Here is a 27584-nt window from a genome sequence, read left to right on the forward strand (position 1 = left end):
TACGTGAGGTACCTGGCAGAGTACCTGGCATGTCGTGGGTGCTTGATAAATGCTGACTCTTATTCTCGTTTCATTTTTAAAAATCTATTTCAGGCCTTGTTTTGTTAGAACACAATGTTCTTTTGCTGTTTAGTGTGCGCTCTTCAGAGCCACAAGAACTGTAGTTTTGTTCACGGTGCCACACGTTTTCATGTGTGTTTCTTTCTCTCCTTCTCTTCTGCATGCTGCCTGGGGACTGGCTTCCTTGTGGTCAGTACCAATGGGCAGCGCCCAGGTGACCCCGGGGACTCCACTCTGCCTCCTCACCACAGGTGACCACCAGAGCCCTGGGCGGGTGGGAAGGGGTTGAGAGTGGCTCACGCTCAGGGCGTCCTCTGGGCCAGGGGCACCAGAGAGGAACTGGCAGTCCCTACACGCCACCCACCCATCCACACATTCACCCACCTACCCATTCACCCACCTACGCATCTCTCCATCCTTCCCTTCATCCATGCATCTATCCACTCATCCATTGTACTGATGCTTACTAAGTACCTACTATGTGCCAGGCACTGTTCTAGGCATGGAGGGTTACAATAATGAGGAAAGGAAGACATATTCCTGTGCCTTTCTGGGAAGGGAGAGAGCCACACTGATCAATGTACAACTGTAACCATGAGGGGGGCTACAAAGGAGAGGTGCGTGGTGTTCAAAAGAAACACACACACATACCTGGAGCTAAGAGCATGTGTCCCGGGAAGTGACAACTGAGCTGTGGTCTGAGGTTGGGGAGGTAGTGGGCCTACTATATCTGTGCTTAGGACATGAGTAGATCTGGCTATGATCCCAGGCCTCCCCTGTATGCTGGACAAGCCCTTGAAATGTGATGGTCCCCACCTCTCCTATGTGTTAAGCAGGAATCATAACGGATGCCTCTTAGGGGGCACCATTTGCTTCTAGAATCTGCACATGCAGAGTCTTCTGGAGGTGTGTTCCAAGACCATACAAGATAATGAGTGTGAAAGGGCTTGTGTGGAAGTGCCCAACCTAGAGTAGGTATTTGTGTGAGGGAGATACCAGCCCCTTTCCTGGAACACGCTGTAGTTTGATTGTATTTCCCATAAACATCTGCCACTCTTCCAAGACTGGGATGCAGAGCCCACCTGTGTCAGAGGCTGATGCCCATGGCAGGCCCTACAGACGAAAGAGACCCCACTGACCTAGAGATGCTACTTCAGGGCCCTTTCTTTTCAGTGGAAGACTCTGATAATTTCAAATCATTACCTGTCACCTCTCTCATAGTGGTTGCTCAGACAGTGGCCTCCTTTCTACTAGTCCCTGACCGGCTACTTTGTCACGGTGGGAAAGGGGTTGTGGCTGGCAGGGATGACAGGAGTCTGGCCATCCAGTACCTCACGGTCCACTTCTGTCCACCCCCTTCCCCAAAGTCAGAAATATCACTGCTAGTGAATGTCTTAGGCTGGGCTCTGTACACACGGAGCCTGAGATAGGGATTTCTGTGCAAATGACTCATTGAGGGGTGTTCTCCGAGGAAGGAAAGGCAGGAAGGCAGGCTAGGGCAGGATGTGGAGGCTTGTGGCAGCCTGAGCCCACAGGGGCCTCCGGCGGGTGGGAGTTGCTCTTACTTTGAGGCCAAGGGGCTCACAGTTGTGCCACGGTACCAGCCGGCATTGGCTATGGGCTGCTATGGGAGTGCACAGGCCCCTGGAGGGGCCCCTCGCCTTTGCCTTACGGCCCCTCTGCCGGTGAGGAGGTATCTGTGAGCCGTTAGCAGCCAACACTCGTAGCAGCTGGACATTCGGTGTGCCAGCCCAGGAAAGGAGATGTGGGCAGAGCCTCCAAAGCATTCACTGCAGCCCGGTTTTCCCTGTCGCCACCCCCATAGCTCAGCGTGTCACTGCCAACGCCCCAGGAATGTCATCGTAGCCACTCCCTACCTACATGACCTAAAGCAAGTTGCATAGCATTTTTTCACCTGCAAATCTAATTGTCACACTTCAGAGTCCTATTACAGATCACTATTAGGCGACCCTAGAGACTGCCCTGCTCAACAGCTGTATGTAGTAGGCCTTCAGGAAATGCCAGTCCCCTACCGTCCCCGATCATAGGCCCACCAGCCTCACCCTCACCCCCAAGGAGGCGGGGAGTTGCATGCAGTTGCCTGGTCACTCACAGCGAGGGGGAAGGGACTCTCACTACTGTGCCCACACCCCCTCTCCTGAGACACCACGCATCCCCGGAGCCCGTGTGGGAGCTCCATTTCCGCAGGGCCATTGTTCTCTGGCATCTCTTCAAGTTGAGCAGTTGGATAATGTTTTCTTTAAACAGAGCCGATTCCGTATCGGGCACATTTGTTCTTACCTCTTGCCTCTGAGGTGTCTGAATGTTCCTCCTCTGACAGGTTTATTTCATCCCGGTCCATTTGTTTCTCGGGCCCATTTGATGGGTGAGGTGCCTACGAGTGTTTCTCTTGGAGCAGAATGTCCCTTTCAGAGGGTGTTTTTGTTCCTGCTCATCCCCTGGTAGCAAGAAGGGCTGGTGGAAATAATAACTGCCGGCTCTGAGTGACAGGGATATTAGACCCGAAGCTCAGGCAGCCTCTTTCTGGATCGGCACCAGCTCGGGGAACCGCAGACCCTCAGCGTGTAGCAGGGAGAGGCTGGGATGCAGAGCAGAGCCCCCTTCTGGCCTGGCGATCATGGGCCATTGATTTCTCTTCTCTGGGCTTCCTTCTCTTCTGGAGAAGTGGGGACCGTGGCACCCCCCAGCCATATTAGTCGTGAGAACTGAGTATGGTAACTGCCTTAACCTCTTTGCTCAGCTCACTCCAAGAGCTCTGCAGGTCTCTGACTTCCTGGCTATGCTCTGGGGCAGGGTTCCTCAACCTCGGCACAAGGGACATTTGGGGATGGGTGATTCTCTGTCGTGGGGGGCTGTCCTGTGCACGGTAGGATGTTTAGCAGCACCTCTGGCTTCTTCCCACTAGGTGCCGTAGCACTTCATCCCTCAGTTACGACAGCCAACTCTATCTCCAGACAGTCTGCAGGGTCCCCTGAGGGGCAATAGCTCCCCCTGTGGAAATCCTCCAGAGCTGCACTGTTCAATAAAAATAGAACTGGGACCATGTATATAATTTGACATTTTTTTTAAAGATTGTATTTAATTATTTGACAGAGAGAGACACAGCGAGAGCGGGAACACAAGCAGGGGGAATGGGAGAGGGAACACAAGCAGGGGGAGTGGGAGAGGGAGAAGCAGGCTCCCTGCTGAGCAGGGAGCCCGATGCGGGGCTCGATCCCAGGACCCTAAGATCATGAACTGAGCAAAAGGCAGACACTTAACCGACTGAGCCACTCAGGCGCCCCTATAATTTTACATGTTTTAGAGTCACATTAAAAAAAGAAAAAATAACAGATGAAATTAATTTTAATAGATATTATTTAATCCAGTGCATATAAAACATTATCGTTTTAACATGCAATCAGTATTTTCAAATTACTAATGAAAAGTATTTTACATTTTTTTTTTTTTGCGCTCTTTGCAATCTGGTATACACTTTCCACTTAGAGCACATCTCAATTCAGATGCTAGATTTTAAACAGTTAAAATGAAATATAACCTTAAAAAGGTAAACATATTTAATAAGTAAACGTACTTTGTATTAGTTTTTAAATTTAAACCCATTAAAACAAATCATAACATAAATTTAAAATTTCAGGCCCTCAGTCACACTAGCCACATTTCAGGTGCTCAGTAACCACATGTGGCTTAGCGGCTACCATCTTGGACAGCACTGATCTAGAGGCAAAAAGATATCTTGACCATCTTTGTGCCTAGCTGGTGAACAGAAGTGTATATGCATAGAGAAGTGGCTCGGTGAATGTTCAATTCCTTTGTTTGATTTTGACACACACACACACACAGGGACATTTGATAACGTCTGGAAATATATTTAGTTGTCATGGGTAGGTATGAGGGTGGAGGCCGGGGATGCTTGCCTTGCAAAAATAAGGTCTTGTGGCCAGGGTTAGGTGTTTTTGTGTACTGGGCTGACTTGAGGCTGCAGTGGACAAATGACTAGCTAACATTTCACCTGAAGGACTTGGGACCCCATGGACCCACCACAGCAGGAAGTACCCCTTCTCTGGATTTTGCAGTAACTCAGCCAGGCCTCCAGGGAGCAGTCTGGGACCCTGGGTCCAACTGGAGGCTGGAGAGGATGCACTCCTGGTCAGCCAGGCATCCATGCTCTTGAGCTGAACCCCTGCCAGACCAGATTCACCGCCTTGACCGTGCCCAGTGCCCATTGTCAGTTCTCCACAAGGAGAAGGGCTTTGGGACAAGCCCTCATATGGAGCCCAAACTCTGTTCCTTAAAACTGGGGGAACTTGGGCACATCACACAGCCTTTCTGATCCCAGGTCCTCATCTATGAGATAATGTGGATGAGTTCCAGCACCACCATGCTCACTGGTGGCGAGGGTCATCAGAGAAAAGGGGTGCATTTCTGGCATAGCTCCTGCTTGAGAGGGTATCACGTGCACCTCCCCTCTGTCGTTCCTTTCTTTCCCGTCCACTTCATGTGAAAACTCTCTGTTGTTGTCTTCCTGGCAGTTTTTAAAATCAGAGCCTTGCCACGGTAGCAGGATTCAGGCCATAAAACACTCTCGGAGACTGCTTTGCCTCTAAAGCAACTTGCCCAGGGATGGCTTATAAATTCTGGACCCAGGTTGAGTTTCAGCCTTTGGGATAAAGCTGTGTGGGCCCACAGCAGATGGGGTAGCAGCATGGCAGCCTCCTGGGGGCTCAGCGTGGTGCCTGGTGGCCTCTGCAGCCTCGGACACCCTGGGGCCTCAGCGACCCTCCCAGGGAGGCTATGCCCCCCTGGCAAAGGATGACAGATGGTGTGAGCACAGGAGCTGGAAAGCAGTAGGACCAGATGTAGTGCTCTGGAAAAGGCTGAAACCCAAGCACCCACCATGACAGGACCATGCTGGGTGGAGAGAGGGGGAAGGAAGACCCCCCAGTGGGAGACACAGCCTGCCAGGCTGGCTGGAGAGAGGTGGCAGCTCTGAGGGAGAGTGGCATCAGGGATACCTAGCAAGATGAGGAAGAGAACAATAGGACAGCCGAGACGTGTTACAGACTTCCTATATCCCATGCACATGCAAAGGGCTTCCCATTATTTATGTATTTCACCCGTAGGATGCTGTTAGCATTCCCATTTACGGATGTGGAAACTGAGGCTCTGATCATTGAATATCACACAGCTCAGAGATGATAAATTTCTCTGGACAGTCTGCATTCCTACCCAGCATACTCTATGCCCAGGGCCCACATTAGTGAGCACCCTATTATGTGCCAAGAACCAGGAAATACCAGAGCAGAGGGGTTCAGCACTATGTCTCAAAAACCACATCATGACTAGCAGTGGGACTTGGAGCCACAGAAAGGTTACATAAACTGTCCCATTTCTTTATCAGCAAAATGGGGATACTAATATACTTGCTAAGAGGACTAAGGGAGAAAAATACACATTAACTACTTGAATGTGTGCTGTTGCTGTTATTATTATCCTAAACCCATTGTACAGATGAGGAAATTGAGATCCAAACAGGAGGAAGCAGGCAAGCTCACTAGTAGTGAAATTCAGGCAGGTGGCTGGACCAGAACTGTGCTTCCTGAGAAACGTGGGGGATGGGGGTGAGAGGTAAGAGCCCATCAGAGCCTCAGCCTAAAATGACAAGCAGGGTTCACAAATTTAGGGGCTCCTTAGGGAGTTAGGATATCAACTGGGAGGCTGGACACAGTTGGATGGCAACCTCAGCTGCTGTGATGGCCCAAGGCAAGAGCAGGACAGCGAGCAGAGGGGACACAATGCTGAGGTCCCTGAGCCTTCCCCCTGGGCGTCCTCCAGTCCCCCTTGACCCAGGCCTCGGTTGGTCCCGAAGCTCAGGCCAGGGCTGTGTCTGCAGATAAGGAGCAAGGACCACAGCTGGAGGTCAGGGAGGTGGGCGAAATTCAAGATCCAGGCAGACACAGCTCTTCCCTCCACTTGGCTGTCGGCGTGGCTGCAAGCTGACTCGGCAGAGCACGGAGGGAGCGCAGTACTCGATCAAGCGCACCAGAATGCCATCTTTGTCAGCAGTCTTACAATAGATGCTCATAGCCTGATGGGCCCAAGGCTCTGGGCACATTCTGGCTGCCAGCTGAATCAGTAGCCTTAATGTTACCAATCTCCCCGCTGAATCAGTAGCCTTAATGCAGAAGAAGAAAGCATTTTTCTGGCATGCCACTTCCCCTGTGGGAGGTCCCCTATAGCAGGTGAATATTTCTGCTGCCTAGCAAACAAGCATCATATATGACTAAGGTCTTCACTATACCTTTTTCTCTCTTGGGGGTCTTCTCCGTAGACCAGGGAGAAACCAGTCTCCAGGCTTTATGCAAACTGCCATTAAATTCAGATTTGAAATCCCAGGGTCATCCTTGCTCTCTCTCCCCATCTTCAGTACCAGCTAGTCACCACATGGAACTGATACGGCCTCCAGAATCTCTCCTGGATCTCTCCTTTCCTCGCTGCTGCTTCTCATGCCCAAGATCCATAACATCTTGCTCAGATTAGTGTCGCAGCTTCCAGACTAGTGCCCTTCCAGTGTAAGCTCCACTGAAGCCTGAGTGATGGTCCAGCAGTAAGCATCTGCTCCTGATTGAAATGCCCCCAGGCTCCCCTGTGCTTTGGGAGAACTAGCCTCCATCTAAGACCCTCACTTTCTAACTGCTCTCTGACTTCTTGCCTCCTTGGCATCCTGTGCCCCGTTCACACTGATTATCTTAGCAGGACCTGCCTTCCCACACCCCCTCCCTTCACTGGGATGCTTTCCCTCTGTGGTCTAGCTTACCCCCTAGGATCGAGTCCAGACAAAACCTTCCCTGACCCCTCACTGTCTCGGGCTGCACTGAGAGGAGATGCTCAACTGGCCAGGCCGGTGTGCACAGAGGACCCCCTGAATCAGCCCTGAGTGAGGAGCCTCACCAACATGGCCACATTCACATCCCAAGCACACCATCTTAGAGCTTTTTGGTCTGTCACCTCTTAGCCCATGCCCACCACACATATGGTAGTCATTCACCTGACCTCATGCATGAGTGGACTTATAGGTGAGGGGATGATTAATGCTCATAGAGCACGTACCAGGCATAGGGTGCTCGCCACACCCCACCATCTGCCTCTACCCACGAAGGTTCCAGCACTTCACCTGGCTCACTTTCTGCCATTGGTTAGGCTGATTGTGAGTCACTGAGTACTGGTTTTCAATCCAGTATTTGAACTCTGTGCGGCCCCACCTGCCAAGCTTCTTAGAGACTGATGCTCTGGAGTTTCTGAATGGAGGTCCCCTATGTCTGCTGGTTTGGCCCCGCATAAGCTCTCCTGGGCTCCCCTGGTGCTGGCCCAGGAGCGATCAGGCTTGTAGGCAGAAAGCGTGGGCACCCCAGGGGAGACCTCTCAGAACTCTCAGCGTGCCCCTGTGGACAACAGCCATGGCTTCAAACTCTTTGGGCCTCACTTCTGCCCTTTATCGTCTCCCCTAACACAGAGCTGCTTTTCCATCCATCCTTTGGGGAGGAGGGTAGATCAGCTTTTAGTACAGAACACAGTGATTCAGTGTTTCTGCTTCCAAAAGCCAAGGGGCAAAGGCTAGAAGAAAGAAAACATGTTCATGGTGGATTTGCCTGGAATCTCACCAATCGATGCTACTCCCGCTGCTGGTTTTATTACCCTTGCTCAGTTTCATTGCACTAATCTGAATTCCGTGCTGCATGTTTATTGGCCGTTCTCTCTGATCCTGCTCATGCTTCCGCTAATCCTTCCTATAGATTTCTTGTTCCCTCCCGTGCCTCCTCTCCTTTCCAGACTCTGATGCTCGCCGCAAGCAGCATATTCCAGAGGCAAGATCCGGACAGAGCTGCCCAGGCTGGGTAGATCTTTGCCTCTCCTCCCCGTTCCTACCCCTTTGGGTCAGGTAATGTGATCACCCCTTGAGGGATCAGCTCCACCAGAGTCGGTTGGAAAGAACTGAATTATGTTTCTGAGTAAGAGCCCTGGGGACACCTTGACCTGGTGCACCCTCCTGGGCTATTGAGACAAATAAAGCCAGGACATTTTGGCCTTCTGGAAGCACCTGTTGCTGCTCAGCCCATGACCAAGCAGGAGTGCCCCATTCTCTTCCCACATCCTCTCTGATTGACCCTAACCTCTATCAGTGATTGCATTTTACTCAGTGAAATGCTAAGACTTTCCTCCTGTTCGCAGGCTGCTTAGTTGAGCTTAGCCTGGTGTTATGGGTTCAGTGTCTTTCCCCAAAAAATATGTGGAAGTCCTAACCCCCAGTTCCTGTGAAGGTGATCTTATTCAGAAAGAGGGTCTTTGCAGATAGAATTAGTGAAGATGGCAGGCTCTAATCCAGTGAGACTGATGTCCTTATGTGAAGGAAACATCGGGGCGCCTGGGTGGCACAGTTGGTTAAGCATCCAACTCTTGGTTTCGGTTCAGGTCGTGATCTCAGGGTCGTGAGATCAAGCCCCACGTTGGGCTCTACACTCAGCTCAGAGTCTGCTTAAAATTCTCTCTTGCTCTCCCTATGCCCCTCCCCCGCCGACACTTGTGTGTGCATGTGCACACTCTCTCTAAATTAAATAAGTAAGTCCTTAAAAAAAAGAAGAAAATATCAGGTAAAGGCAGACACACAAGGGGAATGCTATGTGGTGACAGAGGCAGAGTGGAATGATGCATTCGCAGGCAAGGACTGCTGAGGTTTCCAACAAACCTGCGGCAGGAAGAGGCAAGGAAAGATTCTACCCAGTCTCACAGGAATCATGGACATCTTGTTTTTGGACTTCTACCCTCTGGAACTGTGAGAGAGTACATTTCTGTTGCTTTAAGCCACTCAGATGGTGGTAATTTGTGATGACAGCCCTACAAAACTAATACACTTGGAAACACGGGGATCCAGAGCCCTGGGCAATGGGCAGGGGTCCGCCCTCAAGGCTGTACCATTACAATGGACAGACCTCAGTGAGACGGAGGCCAGGAGCTGCCCTCCCTCCCAGAGTTTCTTTAGCCCACCCTGTGGGGTCTCCTTGTTGGCTGTATTCTGCGTTTGGCTTACAGCCAGCCTCTACTCTGTGGCTCTGACCCTCCCCTTTTTGGTTCTGCCTCCTGCTTTTGAGCAGTCCTAGCATCTGTTGCTGGTCGCACCCTGGCCTTGGCCTCTGCCTCACCAACCAGGCTGTGGTAATCTGTTCTTGGCGTCCTGGCATTATTTGACCTGTCTACCATTCCGGTGGGCTTTGGGGCACACTGCCCCGGTGACTGCTCCTGAGAAGGCTTCCCTCGTTCCACAGGAAGAATACAGTCTGTTCAGGGTGACCACACACTCTCTCACACTGGCTGCCTGGAGAGTCTAATGGGACTATCTGCTTGGCCACAGGGCATATGAAAGAGTGTGTGTTCTCCTCTCTTACATCTGCTCTTCAGACTAAATCCTTAATCCCCATCACAGGCTGTGGGTGCTCCTCTCTGCCCTGGCTAAGCAGCTTTGAGCCCCCTGTGCTCAAGCTCAGTGCACAGATTTCTACAAGCAGGAAGCCAGGCCTGTTGGCACCGAGCTGACTCAGCCTCTTCACCCTCGTTGTCAGGGCTGGCCTTGTCTGGACCCTAGGGAGCCAGGGTGGGGAGGGGAGAGAGGAGGCCACTGGGTGGTCTCAAGGATGCCCATGACATGTCCCATACCACTGATGACATGTGAAAACCAAGTTTGTAGTTTAGTTTTGCCTAAGCAGTCATGTGTGCCCCTCCCTGTACATACCTGTGTTAGCTTTGATTTTTAGCTTGTACACTTCTCTTTCCTACCATGTAGTGAGCTCCCAGACAGCAGGATTGTCTCTTAATTACCTTGCATGCCTAGCACCTTGCTGTCTTCACCATCAGTGTTACAATCCTAGCACCACTCATCAGGCAATGTCCAGGACTTCCTCTGTGGTCTGGTGTTGAGTTGATGCTAATGAGATCAAGGTAATGGGTCTAGTCCATTTAGAAGTCACTTAGCTTTGTCCAGTTCCATTCCATCGGCTAAATATTATTGCTGGCCAAAAAGTCCACTCCCAACTGTAGGCATAGGTTACTTCTTCACCATGAATGGGTGCAGACTGACCAGCAGAACACTCCTAAACCGCAACCACAAGCCTGCTCCTGATCCCTCCTTTAGATTTGACCCCTACCTCAGCCACATCCTGCTCTTTAACCTTAACTGTGGTCTGATTCCTAAAGCAGCCTACAAAGTGCACCCAACTCTAACCATAGCTCATGGTCCTAGTCTAGTCCCAGGCTAGGGTCCTGGCACTCACACTGTGGGCTTCTGGGCACAAGAGGGAGCAGTTGAGGCTATGGAAGCATAAAGGAACTCTCAGCCCACCAATGGTGAAGCCTTTGAAAGAGCATGCCTTACAAGGGATGCATCAGTAATGACAACGCCCGGCATCATTCAGGCATGACTACTCTTAAATAAGTCTATACTTATTAACTTATGCATGCATAAAAAAACAATTTCTAATAAAGGAGTTTTCTTGCACCCAGAAGAGATTCACCATGGGGGTCTTACATAGTCAGCTTTCCTACTGTATGTAACACAACTGAGTTAGAATTTGACTTACACAGAGCATTTGCTGTGTAAAGCAGGGTCCACCTGGAAACAGATTCAGGAGATGCAGAGGACCAAGCAGAATCAGCACTTGAGAAACAATTTATTTGAGTGGCAGGAGTGCTTTCAAACAATCAATTAAAGCTATTCCCATCTCATGGGGTGCTAACCTCCATTTAAGGCTGAAAAAGAGGGCAACCTCTGTCAGCAATATTTAGCAGTTTTAGTTATATAGGCTGTGATGAAGTCAATTCCAACCTCTTAGGACCGGCTGGGTGATATTGAGGGAGGCTAGGATATTAGAAATCTGTATTTTCTTTATACTTAACTCAGTATTTATTAAATGGTTTTCCCCAGCAAGGGTAGAGCTATCTTTGAAAAAACCTGTGTCTCTGTAGTGTTTTCCAGCTCCTTGACATTGACTCTGAGTTAAATCTTGGCTAAAAGCAATTACTGTCATATGATGAATTGAGGCAATTTATTTATTACTTGAGAAACATCCTAGGTGATGTCACTTAGAAGAATGATGGAATAGTCTTTCTCAAGCACTCTGTTATCAACCAGACCTAGTGAGGGAGGCACTATGCCCAGGTGTAGGGGAGGTAGTCAGAAATTTTAAAAAATTAGTCATCGTGGGACCAGAGAAAGAGTATTAGGTATGAAGTAGACAACAGTTACTTAAACTTGAGCAAGGCTTGTCTCCCTTTGTAATTATATGAGATGCTGTGGTGGCTAAATATCAAGAAAAGAATTATAGGGAAAGCCCAGAGATTAATAATAAAACTGAACTCAATGTGTTAAGGGCTTAGAGATGGTGGTTGATATACAAGGAAACTAAAAAGGATGAGGGAGCTTAAGTTTAAAAGGTCAAGTTTAAATATCATTTGAGCAAAGTCTGTATAATTTGGCCCATATAACAAGGTTCACATGACATGTTCATCAATCCCTTCGATATTAGAATATGATATATTGGCAAGATGGCATGAGGGGAGATAATCTTCAAGAAAAGGGAGTATGGAATGGAGCTGCATTATACAGCAGGTGGCAAACTCAGCAGGAACCGGCATATATACAAAGATGGCTTAATCTGGCTCATCAAGATAAGATTCTAGATCAAAATACCAGTAAGCAATACCTACTGAACAGCCCAGTTTAACACCTAGCTTTCCTGAAAGCCAGCCACAATGTCTCTAACCTGGCCTTGACTTTGGCTGAAATTAACACATAGTCCTGGACCTTCCTCCTGATTGACAAGCCCAGACACCCCTCAAAAGTGGCAACAGGGTGAACATCATCACTTGTTCATAGGAAGCCCTTGCTGGCTCTTGGCCTGTTTGGCCTCACATCCCTCCTTTGCTCTTCCCTTCCTGGATGGGATGTGCAGGTTTCCTGGGCCCCATGTCAACTGGCATCTAGGTTTGGCCAGTAGGAGACATTAATTATATAGTAAGAGGGAGGAGGAGCTTTCTCCCTCTTGACCTCAGGCACCTTCTTGGACAATGACTGTGTGCCCTCCATGACTTCATTTCTCCCAGAGGTCTACCAGAGTTCCAGCTTCTTTTGGGTGACCCTGACCTCTGGGCTCTGATGACACCACCACCTCCTTTTGTCTCTCCAATCTACGCTGGGTAATGGCTCCTGGTGTCAGTACTGTCTGGGCTGCTTCACCCATCCTCTTCCGATGTCTGTGTATCCATTCTCTAGCAAATTTGCTCCATTTTACATGTTTGGAGTGGTTTCCCTTTTCCTGGTTGGATGCTGATGGATGCAGAGCCTGTGCTGATTTCTAGTGATTATTCCTTCCTTTAGTTAAATGGTAAGGGAAAAATTCTGATTTAATCATCCAGTCTATGTTTTTTTCCTGTATCAACATCACACTTACTCTTGCAAAATATCTGGAATCCACATTTTCCATTAAAAAAAAAAAAAGTCAACAACAGCATTTGTTTCTCCCCAGGCTTCTCGCACCCCTCCTGTTTGCTACAATTTCAATCCTCAAAGACTGCCAAAGTAGTTCATGATCACAATTACAAATGCTCTCAATGCCTTGGGATGCAATTTGTAAAGTCTGGAGGCTTGAATCTAATGAAGTATCCAGATGCTTTCCTACCAACTTTTTTTCCAATCTTGGACTTAAATTCCATCTTAAAAATAGCCTACCATTCTAAGAATTCGCTTCCAGCAAAATCAAGAAGGGATATGGTACGTACCTGACTTTAGAAGAGCCAGAAAGTTGCCCAGCTTCCTTATCTTTTCCCTGTTGCCTCCTCTTGGCAACCCCCCTTCCAATAATCAGAGATGTCTGCGATCCTTAAAACCTTCACTGGCATAGAGGTAGCAGCTCCAAGCCTGAGTCTGAAAGGTTTTCTCCACTGGGTGCCAGATGCATGCAAAGCCAGAGTAAAGACAGAGAAACTCTTCATGAAAAGAAGTCATTAAGGAGACGGAGGTGAACTGCCAGCATAGTAAGATTTGGGGATAATATGCCCTTGGATAGCTAAGAGGGGACTGTGTGTTTTGAAGACTGCCGCTTTTAGGAATTGTGTTCCCAAGAGCCAGCTTCCTTTCTTTACCATCAGCAACGATCACCAGCATGGGTTATGCATCCACTGGGATTTACTTGGTTTTATCAGTTGCAATTAGATGTTCTTTATCTGAGACTTCTATTTTTGCTCCAAATCTTCACGGGGAAATTCTCTGAAGTAAAGTTATAGACTTGGGCCTGTAGCCAGTGAGAGCACTTTGAGAATGAATGATTAGTCCCTTGTTGCCAAATTTTGTTATTGCTGCCATTAAGTCACCTAGATGTAAGCCTGATACAGGTCTCACCTATAGGAGGAAAGTTAAGTGAATCACTCTGGGGGCTCCACCTGCCTTCATCCTAAGGATTGGATGAATTCAGGCTGCAGGTTGCAAGGAAGCATGGCCCCAACACCCACAGCACACCCACAGTTTATAGACACAGAAAACTCCTGCTACCACCCTGGAACCAGCTCCAAGGCCATGCCATCATTATGCCACATGTGTGAGCAGTTCCTCAGAGTTTATCAAACATTTTTACCTCTGTTACTACATTTGATCCTTAGAAAATCCCTGTGAACTTGGCATTTACTTACTATTTTACAAATGAGGATATAAAATCACATGGTGATTAATAGCTTTGATCAAGATGATACAGCCAGTTAGTGATGGAGTCTGGATGCAAACGCATGTATTTCAGGTCTGAAACCCATTGCTTTTGACTGATCTCATAAAACCATAGAATCTCGACTTCAAAAGGTGTGTAAGAGGTCATGTAGTCCCTCTGCATGATGGGAGAACACAAAGTTTCCAGATAGTGTTTTTCACTATTGGGTGACACATTCTCCTGCCTTTGTTGGTAACTTGGGGACTTGGAGGTAGACCCCATGGGAGTCCCATATCTCTAAGGAGAATGTCTCTCACCCAGAGCATGGGTATCGCTGGAATCAAGGGATGCTGAGTTGAGGTGGGAAGCAGGGTCGATTAGCAAAGAAGAAAGGTCAGCATCCCACGACAGTGAGGTATTGAGGGTTTGGTTAAGCATCCAGGAAGCCCAGGAAGTAAAAACAGGTGGAGACAAAGTGGACAGGTGAAAGGGAGGGCCAACTCTGGAACAGGACTTGGGAACCATGACTGCTTTCATGCTCCTCTCTATATCATAATACTGCCTACAGGGGCTGGGCTTGAGCCTCCCCTGGATAGTGCTTCCACATAAAAACCTTTCCCGGTGTTGGTCCCTAATCTACCCGTGTCACTCTACCCATTGATATTAGCTCCAGTCTTTAAGATTAAAGGGACCAATCTATTCCATCTTCCACAATGGTCTTTCAACATTTTGAAGGCAAAAACTAAGTCTCATCTGAATCTTCCATTCTCTAGGCTGAAAAGTCCGGATTTTGACCACCATTCCTCCAAAGTCAATGAATCTCTGAATTCAATGTGTACCTGAATCACAAATAGACCTTGTTAAAATGCAGGTGCTGATTCATTAGATCTGGGATGGGGCCTGAGATTCTGCATTTGTAATAAGCTCCCAGGCGATGTTGATGCTTCTGGTCTTTCGACCACACTTTGAATGGCAAGGCTCTTAGCCTGTCTTTACCCTGGAAGTCCCTCTCAGACGGTAGAGTCTACAATTAGATAAGCCTCACCAGAGTGGTCTGACTAGTGCAGTGTTAAGCAAAGCTCATTGGCCTTGGTGGATATCAAGAGTCCTTGGGGAATATAAGCTGGGGTGGTTGTTTGGTGGCATGGGAGGAGGAGATAGGGAAGTAAAACATGGCAACTGGGCCCTATGTATAGAGCAGATATTGAGGGAGAGGAGAAGACTTCACGAGACCAAGAGCTCTTCTCCCTTGGGCACCAGGTTCCCATATGCAACAATGAGTAGGTAGTACACTGAATGCCAGATGGGAACTCTGAGCTGGAACTGGAAGGGATCTGGATTCTAAGACATGCTAGATTTCATAGGCAGGGGATGGCAGCAACTGCTTTGAGAGGGCTGGCTCAGCTTTGGGAGTGCTCAGAGCTCAAAGGGTGCAGCTGGTTGGGGTATAAGGTTGGGCATGGAACCTCATGTCAGAGACAGTAGTCTCCTGTTAGTGCAGGCTGAGCTCACAAGATTGTTTTTGATGACTACATCACACAGGGGACTCAAGTAGAGCCTTGAAGTTCCCCCAGTTGGATAAATTTACCAGCTGGTGCCTAGCTGCCAGTTCTAATTTACTTGAACTATTCTCAGGCTGGCTCCCAATGGAGGGCAGAAATGAAGAGGATATATCCATGTCCCTCCCCCTTCTCTCGGCAGACTCCCATCCCAATCCCTGCTTAGTATATAGAAGTTGCCTAAGGCCAGAAACAGGACTTTTTAGGGACTGGGGACTGGTATGGTACTAAGTTTGACTGTCATGAAAAGGGTGGGCTTAGAGCAAAAGCAACACAGCTATCATGTTGCTGAGGGGCTACCAGTTCTACCTCTGAAAACTTCCCTTGGATTTCTGGACGGTGAGTTGCTTGGCCAACATTCTTTGTGGACCCAGTTCTGGCATTTCCTTAACTACAACTCTATGAAGGACAGTTCATTATAGTGACAAGGGGTGAGCCCTGTACAGAGTCCACTTCTGGAACTCACTAGTTATATGGCTTTGGACAAGTCATTTAACCCTTCTGTGAAGTTTTCTTATCTATATAAAAGGGAAAACAAAACTAACATCTTCTGAGTTTTGTGAAGATTAAATGACCTCATATATGAAAAGTATTTGGCACATTACTTGGCACCCAGCAATGGATCAGTCCATTTAAGCTGAATTATTTTAAAAGTTGTAGTAATTGAGCTTCTGTTTGATCAGTGCTTACCTGAGACAGCCCATCACATTGCTAGCAGGACCCATCATAAGGCAACCCTTATGTGCTTCCCTGTAAGTCCTATCACAGGGTCTCATCTGCTCTGTTGAGCACTTAGATCTAAGCCTCATGGACTTACTTCTGACTCTGAATCAGGAGCAGGGCTAGCCCATGCTTGGTCTCTGTCCCTTTCTTCTTCCTCTCAGATGGAGGAGCCACACAGGAATGCTGTCTGGCTTCAGTCCCAGAGCCATTTCCTCTATATCTGTACCACCTTTCAACATTGTTGGCATACTTCCTTTTTGAACTGAGGCACAATTCCACAGTGGCCACAGCAAATGCCCTTGAAAGTGTGCCGCAGTGGATGTTGGGTTGGCAGTGTCCTGGGGCACGTTCATGTCCCTGTACCTGGAGTCTGGTTGGGTCAGCCAAGCATGATTCCTTCTCATAACTTCCCTGTACAGAGTATGTGATTTCACCTCTGATGCCTGTTGGCTGAACTCATTGAATTTGTCTACACCACTGGGTTCTGGCCTTTCAGATCGCCTCCCTGGATCAAGTGTGTTCCATTGTTGGTTCATGGTCACCATTGAAGGCGCTTCAGTCTAGGGACATCTTGGGACTTATTTGGAGAAGGGTTTCTAACACTCATCTAAGACCTTCACTTTCCCTTGAGTATGGAGCTTGATTCTTTCCTAGGAGCAGTGTTTGACATGGTCCATTATTCCTTCCTTCTCGAAAACACTCTTCTCTTGGCTCCAGGGCACTTGATTCTCCTGGGTTGGTTTCTTACCGATTTGGCCACTCCTGCTCTGCCTCGTGTGCAGGCACATCTTCCTCTACCCACTCATTAAGTGCTGCAGACCCTCTACTCTGTCTCTAAGCTTGATTCTCCTTTCACTTTTTATTCTTTCCCTGAGTGACTCCATCAACTTCAGGCTTCAGATACAGTCTGTGTGCATAAATCACACAGTTTTACCTCCAGCTCAGACCTCTTTCCAGAGTTCCAGACCTGCATTTTTAACTGCCTCCTTTTCTAGAGTATATCTCTAGTTCAGATTGCCCCCCAAACACCCATTTTCTCTCTACAGCTATACTCATTCTATTGTTTCTTGAACCCATAAGCAGCACCATCATCCACCTTGTTATGAAAACCAAAGACTTGGGGTGCATGGGTGGCATAGTTGGTTAAGCATCCAACTCCTGGTTCCGTCTCAGGTTGTGATCTCAGGGTCATGAGATTGAGCTCCATGTTGGGCTCCATGACCAGCAGGGAGTCTGCTGAGGACTCTCTCTCCCTCCCCCTCTGCCTTTCCCCTACACATGCACTTGCAAGTGTGTGTGTGTGCATGCACACACACACACACAGAGTCTCTCTCTCTTTCTCAAATCTTTAAAAAAAAAAAAAAAAAAGGAAACCAAAGACTTGTGGACATCCTTGACATCTTTCTCCCTCACTCTCTGCATCCATCCCATCAACAGGTTTTATTTATATGCATTTCAAGTAATCATCTCTTTTTTTCTATCTCCACCGCCATCACCTAAGTCCACACAACTATCATCTCCCACCTGGACGCCTACCATGGTTTCCAAATTCGTCTCTCCAAGCCACTTTGGCTCTATGCTGAAGCTGGAATGATCTGTTAAAAAAGCAAATCTGAGCGTATTATTGCTCCATGAACAACACTTAAATGTCTGGGTTTCTCGGGGTAAAGAACAGAAGCTTTCATTGTGGCCTCTGATGCCCTGTGTGGACGGGCCCCAGCTGTGCTCTCCAGCTTCTCTCTTACCATGCTAGCTCTGCTTTCTCACCCTCGTTACACTATGTTTCTTTCACTTCTTGAATGCTCCAGGCTCCTTGCCCCATCACATAGTGCTGTTCCTTCTGCTGCTCCCACAGGCTCTTGTAGTGTTCTCTAACTGGTTATAGTCCGTCGTCCCTCGGAGCTCACCCCATTGGCCACATCTTCCCACTAGTGATTTCATTCCCCTCTTATGTGATTTCCAAGTGCCACATGCCTCTCTTGTCTCATCATTAACAGATTTGAAAGCTTACTGTTATCAATTCATGGTTCATTAATTCTATCTCCCAAGCCCCCCCGCCCCACCGCCCCACCACTCATGGTAGGTTCTTTGAGGGCAGGAACTGTGCCTGTTTTGCTCACCACTGTATCACTGAATGCCTGGCATATAGTGAGTGCTTGTGATTATTTACCAAAGGAATGATGTGTGAATCTCTTTAAGCCAAGCCAGCAACAGTGTTCCTAAGGTAATAGGATCCTCTCCAGGGCTCCTTTGCCCTTGTACCACTGGTCTCTAGAATAGGATCTCAGAGCAGGCACTAAATAAAGTTTAGCTATGCCAGTGAATGCTCCCGAGCCAATTTCCTTCCTCCAAATCCAAATAAAAAGATTCTGACACAATTGAGGAAATTGTTATCTGGGGTGTTCAGTTTCCCTGATGTTTGGTACGCAGTGGACTAGCCACCATCTCAGAAATCATGGCTCCAAACTGGGAAATGGAGGCTATGTGGGGGCTCCTTGGAACCTGCCCCCATTCTGGGATATGAGACCAGCCCTGCCAAAGAGGTGGTTGGCTAACTCCGCCTATGAACTCTCTGGGCTGTAGATGAGTAGAGTTTGCTCAGGCAGCCCTGGGATTTGATGAGCTGGTCTTGCCTTTAGCTGGTGAAGGGAACTGAATAAAATCCCATATTCATGAGTCCATCCGGGAGAAGGATCTCTCATCCCATTCAATAGATAGCATCGTTTGACACATGGGTGCTCAGTAGTAAGTGAATGAATGAGTGAAGCAAACAATTGCAGTCCACTCATCTTTATATCATTCAGTAATCATCTGTTAAATCAACAGGAGGAGGAGAAGGACAGCCTGTGTGAGAGACACTGACAGAGAGATGAGGACACGCACTCCCTGTTCTTGGAGACTGGCCATTCCCACTGGGGAGACTAGACTAAGTAAACCCAGCTTGTCCCAGTTACAAGACAGTTTGGGGAATGTGCTGTGCTCCAGGAAAACACTTGACACAATAAGAAGAAGGGATGCATCCTTGTGCTGGAGGGCTGTTCTTAAAAATCAGTGACTTTGGGGAATCAGAATCATAGCTTATGGGCATTAGCATCCCTTCAATTCAGCTGAGTCCTGTGAACACTTGGCTGAAAATGGAGAAATTCAGTTTGGTTCCATGAGAACAAATGTGTGTGGGCATAGATGTCACCCCTTCAGCTAAACGTTGAACAATCACAAACATTAAGAGAATACCTATTACAAGCCAGGCTCAGTGCTACCATGAGGAAACGAAGATAAAGGAGGTATAATCTCCCCCCACCCAAGGAGCTTGCAGACCACTGGAGGAGACAGATGGAGAAACAAATAACTAATAATATCTGTATATTGAGGTGTGAGCCAAGTGTTACAGGGGATTAGAATTTAGTGAAGAAGGAGGAACTGTCCCAGGGGTACAGGCCACCAGAGGAGATGCAGTCACTGATGAAAGATGAGCTGGTGTTGAGGAGGCAGAGTAGAGATGTGTCAGGGAGAGGATTCTGTGGATTTAGGCTGCCCCACACAAACATGGCACCATTGGGAATATGAACAGGAGCAGGAAGGAATTCACTCAGGGTGCTGGTAACCCCTGGGCCACTCTCCAGGAGTGTTCATATAGGTGTCTGGAATGAGAAGTGGCCTCTGACCCCTGGTCCATTGCCTGAAGAGGCCAGGCGGAGGCATTTTTTGGCTACCTAGAGTTGAATCAACAAGTTAGTACCTGGCAGAGCACGTAGCATCAGCATTAAATTCCAGAAATGGAGTTAGTTGCATGTGTTTTCCGAACCCCAGGCAGTTCCTTCAATGTACTACATTTCTGCCACACCATTTGTTTCATATAAGGCACAAAACAAAATCTTTATGTTTGTACCTTTAAAAATCCAGTGATTTTAATCGTGTTACCTTAACAACAAAGCTGTTGTTTTCACCACTTACCAAAAAGAATAAAGTAGGGCTTGGGATAATTCCATGAACTCAAAAATCGAACTACAGATCCATGGTTTGATCCTAGGGACAAATCAGTGTAGGAGATAAAACCTTCCACTTGATTTCACTGGAGGATAAGAATGCCCCAACCCAGCAGTTGTGCAACCTTGGACCACTCATTTCATTTCTCTGCACCTCAATTTCTTCATCTGAAAAAAAAAAGGTATAATAATCCCAACATCACAAGGGACTAACCCTCAAAAAGATTAGATGGGACACTGTGTGTAATGCTCTTAGCACAGTACCTGGCACATAGTCAGCACTCAGTAAATGGAAGCTGTTGTCATTATAATTGTTTTCTAGTCATGTGTATGAGCCTTTTCAACATCTTTCTTCTTTCCCCTCGAAGGTGCCTCCACTCAGAATTCTAACACTGTGGAGCCAGAGAAGCAGGTGGACAATACCGTGAAGATGGCCGGTGTGATTGCTGGCCTCCTCATGTTCATCATCATTCTTCTGGGCGTCATGCTCACCATCAAAAGGAGGTGAGTGTCCGGTGCTGCCCTTCAGACTCTGCTGACCCCACCTGGCCCAATACTGCCGTGTGGCCAGGTCCTTGTTCTGCTGATCACTTCCAAGCAGGGACCTTCTTCTATGAGTGTTCAAGTCCTGAAATACTTGAGCCAGTTGTGGCTCCTTGTGTTGGCGTCTGAAAGGTGTGTGCTGCCTGTTTGGCAAGTGGCCCGGAGAGCAGTGGTTTCCTACAGAGCCAGTGATCCCTCCTACGGTTGGGCCACCCTGATGTGCCATGGGATTCCAGGTCATGAGTCTTCTCAGAGTTAACTGCTCTGTTATAACTGATCAAGTCTCATCATGATTACTGGGGAGCCCCAGAAATACAGATGGAGGAAAATAATGCTTCACCCTTTTTGCCTTCACTCACCCTGATTTCTCCTTGGTCTACCAGCAGTATCCCAAGCTGACCCCCGCGTGGCAGAGATAAAGCCTCCTGTGGTGCTGTAGTCCCAAAGGAAGGTTCCTTCCTACTCTATGTCCAATAATATCATCCCAGCTGGATTGTTGCTGCTTGTTATTTCTCAACAAGATGTCTTCCTGGGTCCACTAACACAGTTACTGCCTGTTGAATTTCTCATGAAAACCAGGGTACAGACTCCTCCTTATCCCCACATCCCCAAGATTTGCTGCACTGACATCTTTTGTTTATCAGACATTCACAAGGGAATTGCGGAGAGGGAAAGGAACCATTCATCTAGGAAAGCTGATGCGTATCAGCTGTCACTGTCCCAGGATCAAGGTTATTCCTCCAAAGAGGGAGTCCCAGGGCTCACCTCTCCTTGACCCCTCAGCTGGCACCATGTTTCCATACCTACCACCCACCTCCCTGTCTTCTCAATTTCAACATGGCAGTCCCAGTCTTGGTCTCCTCCTTCCCACTCCCCTAGTCAGCCAGAGCAAACAAAACATTCATCTACATTGTATATTATATGCTGCAGCATGCCTTGCCCCCAACTTGAAGATAATTTTACATCATTAAACAAACCACTTAACACCTAGCCTGAAGCTCTGCTTGTTTGGTCATTCACAGAGTTCAGGGCAAGCCCCATAACAAGGACCCAGGGACTTGCTTCCCTCTGTGAAGCAAAAAGTGCTCATGAAATTTGTTTCCCACCATAGCAAAGAGACAGAATGTCCTAAAGACAAATTCCAGCTTCTACCTAAGGAGTCCCATGAGTATAAATGCAGAAAGTTTTTGTTTTTTTTTTTAAATCCCCCTTTCCAGTGTTCAGTGAGTCAGAAATACTGGGGTTCCCACTATGCATGCAGTCAGCCTTCTCTTAGCTATTTTGGCACCAGAATATCCCTGTGTCTTTCATGACTCTGTTCTGAATCAGCTAGTCCTCCCTCTGGCCAGGATATCTTATTGGTAGGACCTTGTCCTTTCTTGATATCCTTTGTCTAACAGGATCACTCCTTTCCTCAGGCTCTCAATAGAATGACGGGAGAGTTAAGGTTCTTACCCAGCTACTGATTTTCTGGTGGGAGAGGGGGAAGGGAAGGTATGACATTGATATCAGGGAACAAGAACCCCCGAAGCACTAAGGACAGCACCGCATTGTCATATCCTCATCATCCCTAAGACCATATTGTAGGTCTTAGTAATCAGTCAGCTGCTATTAGGTGAAGTCAAACATGAAGTCTGGTTTCTCTGGAGGCAGTAAGCACGTGTAAGATTGCTGACATGTTTCTTAGAGTCTCAGACGCATTAGAGGCAGAGGTGGGAGTTTGGGATTGTCTACCTGGAAAAAGTAACCAATTTAATAGAATCGCATATCCTCTGATAGACCTGAAATGTTCTCATTCTTTGCCACTGATTTGTAAGTCAGATAAGCTCTTCCAATTTTGCTCTTTCTAAAGCCTGGCTTAACCCACGTCACCATCATCTGTGAGCTTGTGAAGAAATTTCACTTCCTTCTCTACAGCTATTTCTGCAATGTGTGACTTTTCGGGAGGGAGGAAAGGGCTTTCTGTTTCCAGGGTGGGAACAAGTATAAAGTGAGTCCTTTGTGTGGTTTTAACCTCTACTGTGTATCTTCATCATTGCTCACCTGTATCAAAACCGTCCATCAGACCCAACCAAGAGGAGTCACATGATCACCGTTTGTCCCCAAGAGGCAAATCTGAGATGTTGTGGCATCAAAGGGGGTGGGCAGGGGCAGGGACTAATCACGGTTTGCATACACAGTATCTTTTGGAAAAAAGAGAAAGGGAAAAGTTGAGAGTAATAATTTACAGATGGGTGCAGGGCAAGGAAATAAGAGAAAAAGAGAACATAAATATAGGTCTGCGCTCTTTCCAGTAGCCTATGGTGTCTTCTGATGTTGAGAGATGCCCCCAAAGGACAGTGAAGCATTTGGTGAGCTCCCTTAGCTCTTCTGACTCCAGCCCCATATAGAAGTATGGGGAAAGCTTCACTGTTCAATTGAGTCTGTCACTAACTTACTGCTGGCCTGAATGTTGTCTGCAGCTACCTAAAAGGAAGAGGTATTAAAGGAAAAGAAACCCCTAAATAATAGGCAGATCATCACAACTCAGTATCCTGGTGTCAGCATCTCTTCAGTATCCCAGTGTGACCTAGAGTTAATTCCTGGATGCAGGAACTCTCAGAAGTCACATGCCTGATGCACCCCCCTCCACTGACTTGAATCCTAAGGGATTCACCTGGCTCAAAAATTTCCCCAAAGCACAGCCAGATGTTTCAATACACATAAGATGTCCCTCGATTCTCCCTGCAGTGTTCATCATCACTGGCCTTGGGGCTTCCTTGTGACTCTCTGATGAGGGTCTTTCTCTTGCTGTTAGATGTTTCCTTTGGTGATACTGAACTAGAAAGCGACAGAGAATAGGCTAGAGATACAGAGGACCAAGGGAAAGACTTAATGAAAGAAGCTAAATCAATTGTTTTGTTGTTGTTGCTTGGTTGTTTTGTAATGGATGAAGGGGGTATTGAGAAATGTAAGGTTGCAGAAGGGGATGTGAAATGTCGGTGGGTGATTCAAACAGGATTTGCCAAAGATACAAGTTGAAGATTTTGCGTAGTACCTTTGGCTGTTTGGAGAGGGCTTCTTTGAATTCAGGCCAATGCAGGATCAGAACTACATGGAGATACAAAGGGTTACATGAGCATTTTGAGAAAGCAACCTGGGGGGCACCTGGGTGGCTCAGTTGGTTAAGCAACTGCCTTCCGCTCAGGTCATGATCCTGGAGTCCCTGGATCTAGTCCCACATCAGGCTCCCTGCTCAGCGGGGAGTCTGCTTCTCCCTCTGATCCTCCCCCTCTCATGTGCTCTCTCTCTCTCTCATTCTCTCTCTCTCAAATAAATAAATAAAATCTTAAAAAAAAAAAAAAGTAAAGAAAGCAACCTGGAGCTCCTCCCTGATACAGTTCTTAACCGGGATATTGAATATTGGCTGGATAATGGCTCCATCCTTTACTCCTGATTCTCTTGATCACATCTGGACCTCAGAATGTTCTAGAATGGGTCTCTTCGTGCCATTATGTAATAGAACATACCTCCTTTTCACTCACCCTGTTGAGTTTTGAAATAGAGACTGTCATTACTACAATCCCGGTCATCTTCTTCCCTGGCCTCCTCTAGAATTGCTGGACATCCTCTCCCAAAGGAATATGTTGCTAGGTGTGGTCCCTTGGCTTACTACTATAGGGCTGTGGGTGCCATCAATGAAAAGGAAGGTGGAAAGCTCAAGCCTCAGTGCCTTAACCTTGGTGTTTGAAGGTGTTTATTAGCCACTCACATATGGGAAGTTCTACATTTTAATGTTTGTTTTGGCGATATGCATGTATGTGTGCATGCCCACAGGCTTCACATAGTCCCAGTTTAATCCTTGGGACACACTTGCTGAAGTCTGAGCATGGTCCTCCGAGGCTTAAGGCATAGCCATTTACTTTTGCACGGGGAAACACTGGAGCTATGAAGCAGGATTCTTTGGTAGATGTGTACCCCAAGACTTGTCTGGATCCTACATTAACCTTTCCATTCCTTTTTACTTTTCAAATGGAAACTGAACAACTTTTAGGGAGACCTTTTTGAAGTCAGTCCCTACCCATGGTTCTAGCCACCTCTATCTCCCCTCTTCCTCCCCCTGCCCAGCTTTTCTTGGTCCAGCCTTGATCTTCTGCCAACCATGCTTTGTCCAAATAGTAACTTTTCTAAGAATGAATTTGGAGCGTCTTGACTTTGAGATATGATAGCCTACTTTGAGAAAAATGTGCATCTCTTGATGTGCTTTGATTCTCTGTGACTTGGGTCTGCCCTAGGAGCTCCCAGTCTAATAGGTATAGACATCTTTTTGCTGTGGAAAGGGAAGCAGAAAAACTGGGTCCACATCTCTACAGTCCCATTTATTTTCTGTTAGCCTTGCAGAAACAACAAAGCTCAGCCTCTTGCTTTTTCAACTGTGAGATGCAGCTAATCCCATGGGGTTTTTCTGAAGATCAAGTGAGCTAATGGTTGGGACAGGCTTTATTTCCTGTACCTGCCTAAGAGATCATAAAGCATAATGTCAACAGGGGCATTCATCTCTCACGTGACCATCAACTGACCAAGCTAGCTCCAAACCCATTGCTAATATGCTAAGGGCGGTGCTACAATCAGTACACACATTCTAACGTATTTGTACATTTTCCATTTAAATGGCCCCCATATTCTGATTTTAATACTACAGGTAATCGTAATAGGGTAGGACGTTGGTACTCCTGTGGGTTTTTTTTTGTGTGTTTGTTGTTGTTTTGAGAAGAGGAAACTGAAGTTCAAAAAGGTTTACAATTTGCCCATGACCTTGGAGAATCAAAACACAAACCCAGGCTCTGTGATTCCAGAGAGTTAACTGAATGCTCGTAAATTCTATTCTGTCAGTCTATGGAGACTAGTAGGAAATAAGTGAATCCTGGAATAGGAAACAGGCAACCCAGGTTCAGGTATCCTTTGCTGCTCTCCTCTGCTTTTGTGCATACTAGTGCCCTGGAGCAACTGTTGGACATTTGTCTTCACCTACAAGCCTCCTGCCAATCACTAACCCTCAGCCCAAGTTCCTCCAAGTAGGACTCCCAACTGTTCCCTCTTCCTTGAGTCTTCCCACAACCCCCAGACCCCAGGAAGACTCAGTGACACTCCCTGCATGCAGCCACTGTGTCATATGCCCAGGTCTTCAGGTGTGGATGCATCCACACTGTGGGTGTAGTTTTGCTGGCCTTGAGATGGAAATGGCCCAGGAGGGCAGGATCTTCTGCTTTCGCCTTTTCTCAACAGGGCTTCACTGCCCTGTATCACCTGCCTCTGGATATCTGCCTTGAAAATCCCTCGAGGTTTTCATGGTCAAAGCCCCAATCATCACCTGCCTACCAACCTGCTCATGATCCTGTGTCCCCATCTTAGTGACAGGTACTACCTCTCATTCCATCAGTCAAATTGGTGGGGTTGTATCATCCTGATACTTCTGAACCTGAGTCTTTACCTTCTCTTGGGTCACATCCTCCCCTCACTCCCTCCACTGCTCCTTCCCTAGTGCAGACCTCTGTAGCTCTATTGCATGAGTCTCCTCCCCAGCCCCACCCCTCCTACCCACCCTCCACAGTGCAGCCAGAGTGATGGTTCAGGAATGAAACTTGTACTCCCAAACCTGCTGTCGAAAATCCCTTGATGGCTTCTCCTCCCTCATAACAATAGTTCATGGAGTAGAGATGAGAAAAGAAGCATATGTTTTAGGTCATCTGCAGATTGTGTCAAGCTATGCCATCCTCCTGCTCACAGTAATTCTGGCAGATTTCCTGATGGTCTTACTCCATTCCTATACCTTTGCTTGTGAAATCTCCTCCTCATTCAATGCCTGTGTTCCTCCATTCCGTGGGACCAGATTCTACCCCTGTTTAAGGTCTAATTCAAAAGCCATCTTTCTCCAGTAAACCCTCCCTGACCTCCAATCCAGACACAATCCCTTCACCATCTGGATCCCCTCTATTAGGATCCATGGTATATCCCTGTTATATTTGTCATTTGTATTCATATCTTATCTTCTCCACTAGACCATCAGCTGCCTATTCTGATTCATCCTTATCACAAACATGCCATGTGGATACTGGGGATTCCCTAAAAACATGTTGAATGGAGGAGCCCAGTGAAATTAGAACAGATGGGGCCCAGGATTAACTCTGTCTCTTGGGCATGAAAACTTCACTCAGAACACAGACCCAAATATCAACATGGAACATCAAGAGTACACCAGTCCTGTGGTGAGGATGTGAGGCTGAAAGGTCAGCATGGGAAAGATACAGCATGGTCTGAGCCTTCAGGGAACATACTGTCTATTCAGGATTGGAAAAGTGAGGCAATAGGAAAAGGGAACTTCTGGGTCAGCCAAAAGAGACAGTACTACTATGAGATTATAGTGTGCTACAGATCACAAAACCAAAATGTGGAATTTAAAGAAATTGCCCCAAGTCATATAGCTAATAAGTGGCAGAGCTGGGTCTCAAACTTGGCCAATCTGATAATGGATGCCACACTCTTAAACACCATCTAGCCTGAATGAAATATAAAACAGGACTTACTGAGATGCTGAATTGTATGACATAATTTTCAGTGGTTTATTGAGGTGGGAAAGCAGCCCAAATTAAGTGTGTCATGCTGGCTGTTTTGTCTACCCCATTCTAAATAGCTCCTTGCTCCACACACTGAAAAGTGAATCCTTCTGTTTGCACTCATTCAGGTAGTCACTCAAACTAGAACCTTGGAGGTCCTCCTCAGCATGCACCCATTTAATCGCCTACTGACTCACCTTTCACATTCACTTTTCCTTCCCCATGGCCATTATGAGATAGGCCCTCAACATCTCTTGCTTGGACTTCTGCAGTAGCATTCATGACCCCAATCCCTCTTCCCTCCAACTTTCTTCTCACACTCCTGGCAGAATAATTCATCTAGAAAAATATTTGGCC

General features: G+C 47.3%; 1 protein-coding gene across 1 annotated transcript in view; it reads left to right on the forward strand.

Annotated features, from left to right (window-relative positions):
- The window catches only part of PTPRT (protein tyrosine phosphatase receptor type T), a 337632-nt gene that overhangs the window by 176122 nt on the left and 133926 nt on the right, over positions 1 to 27584 (forward strand). The window contains exon 10 of the mRNA XM_081832270.1: positions 20460 to 20595. Coding sequence (XP_081688396.1) covers positions 20460 to 20595 — 136 coding nt within the window. The remainder of the gene's footprint in view (positions 1 to 20459; positions 20596 to 27584) is intronic.

Source organism: Leptonychotes weddellii, chromosome 10, assembly GCF_054177405.1.
Source record: "Leptonychotes weddellii isolate Sample4059 chromosome 10, ASM5417740v2, whole genome shotgun sequence".
In the NCBI taxonomy this organism is placed as follows: Eukaryota; Metazoa; Chordata; class Mammalia; order Carnivora; family Phocidae; genus Leptonychotes; species Leptonychotes weddellii.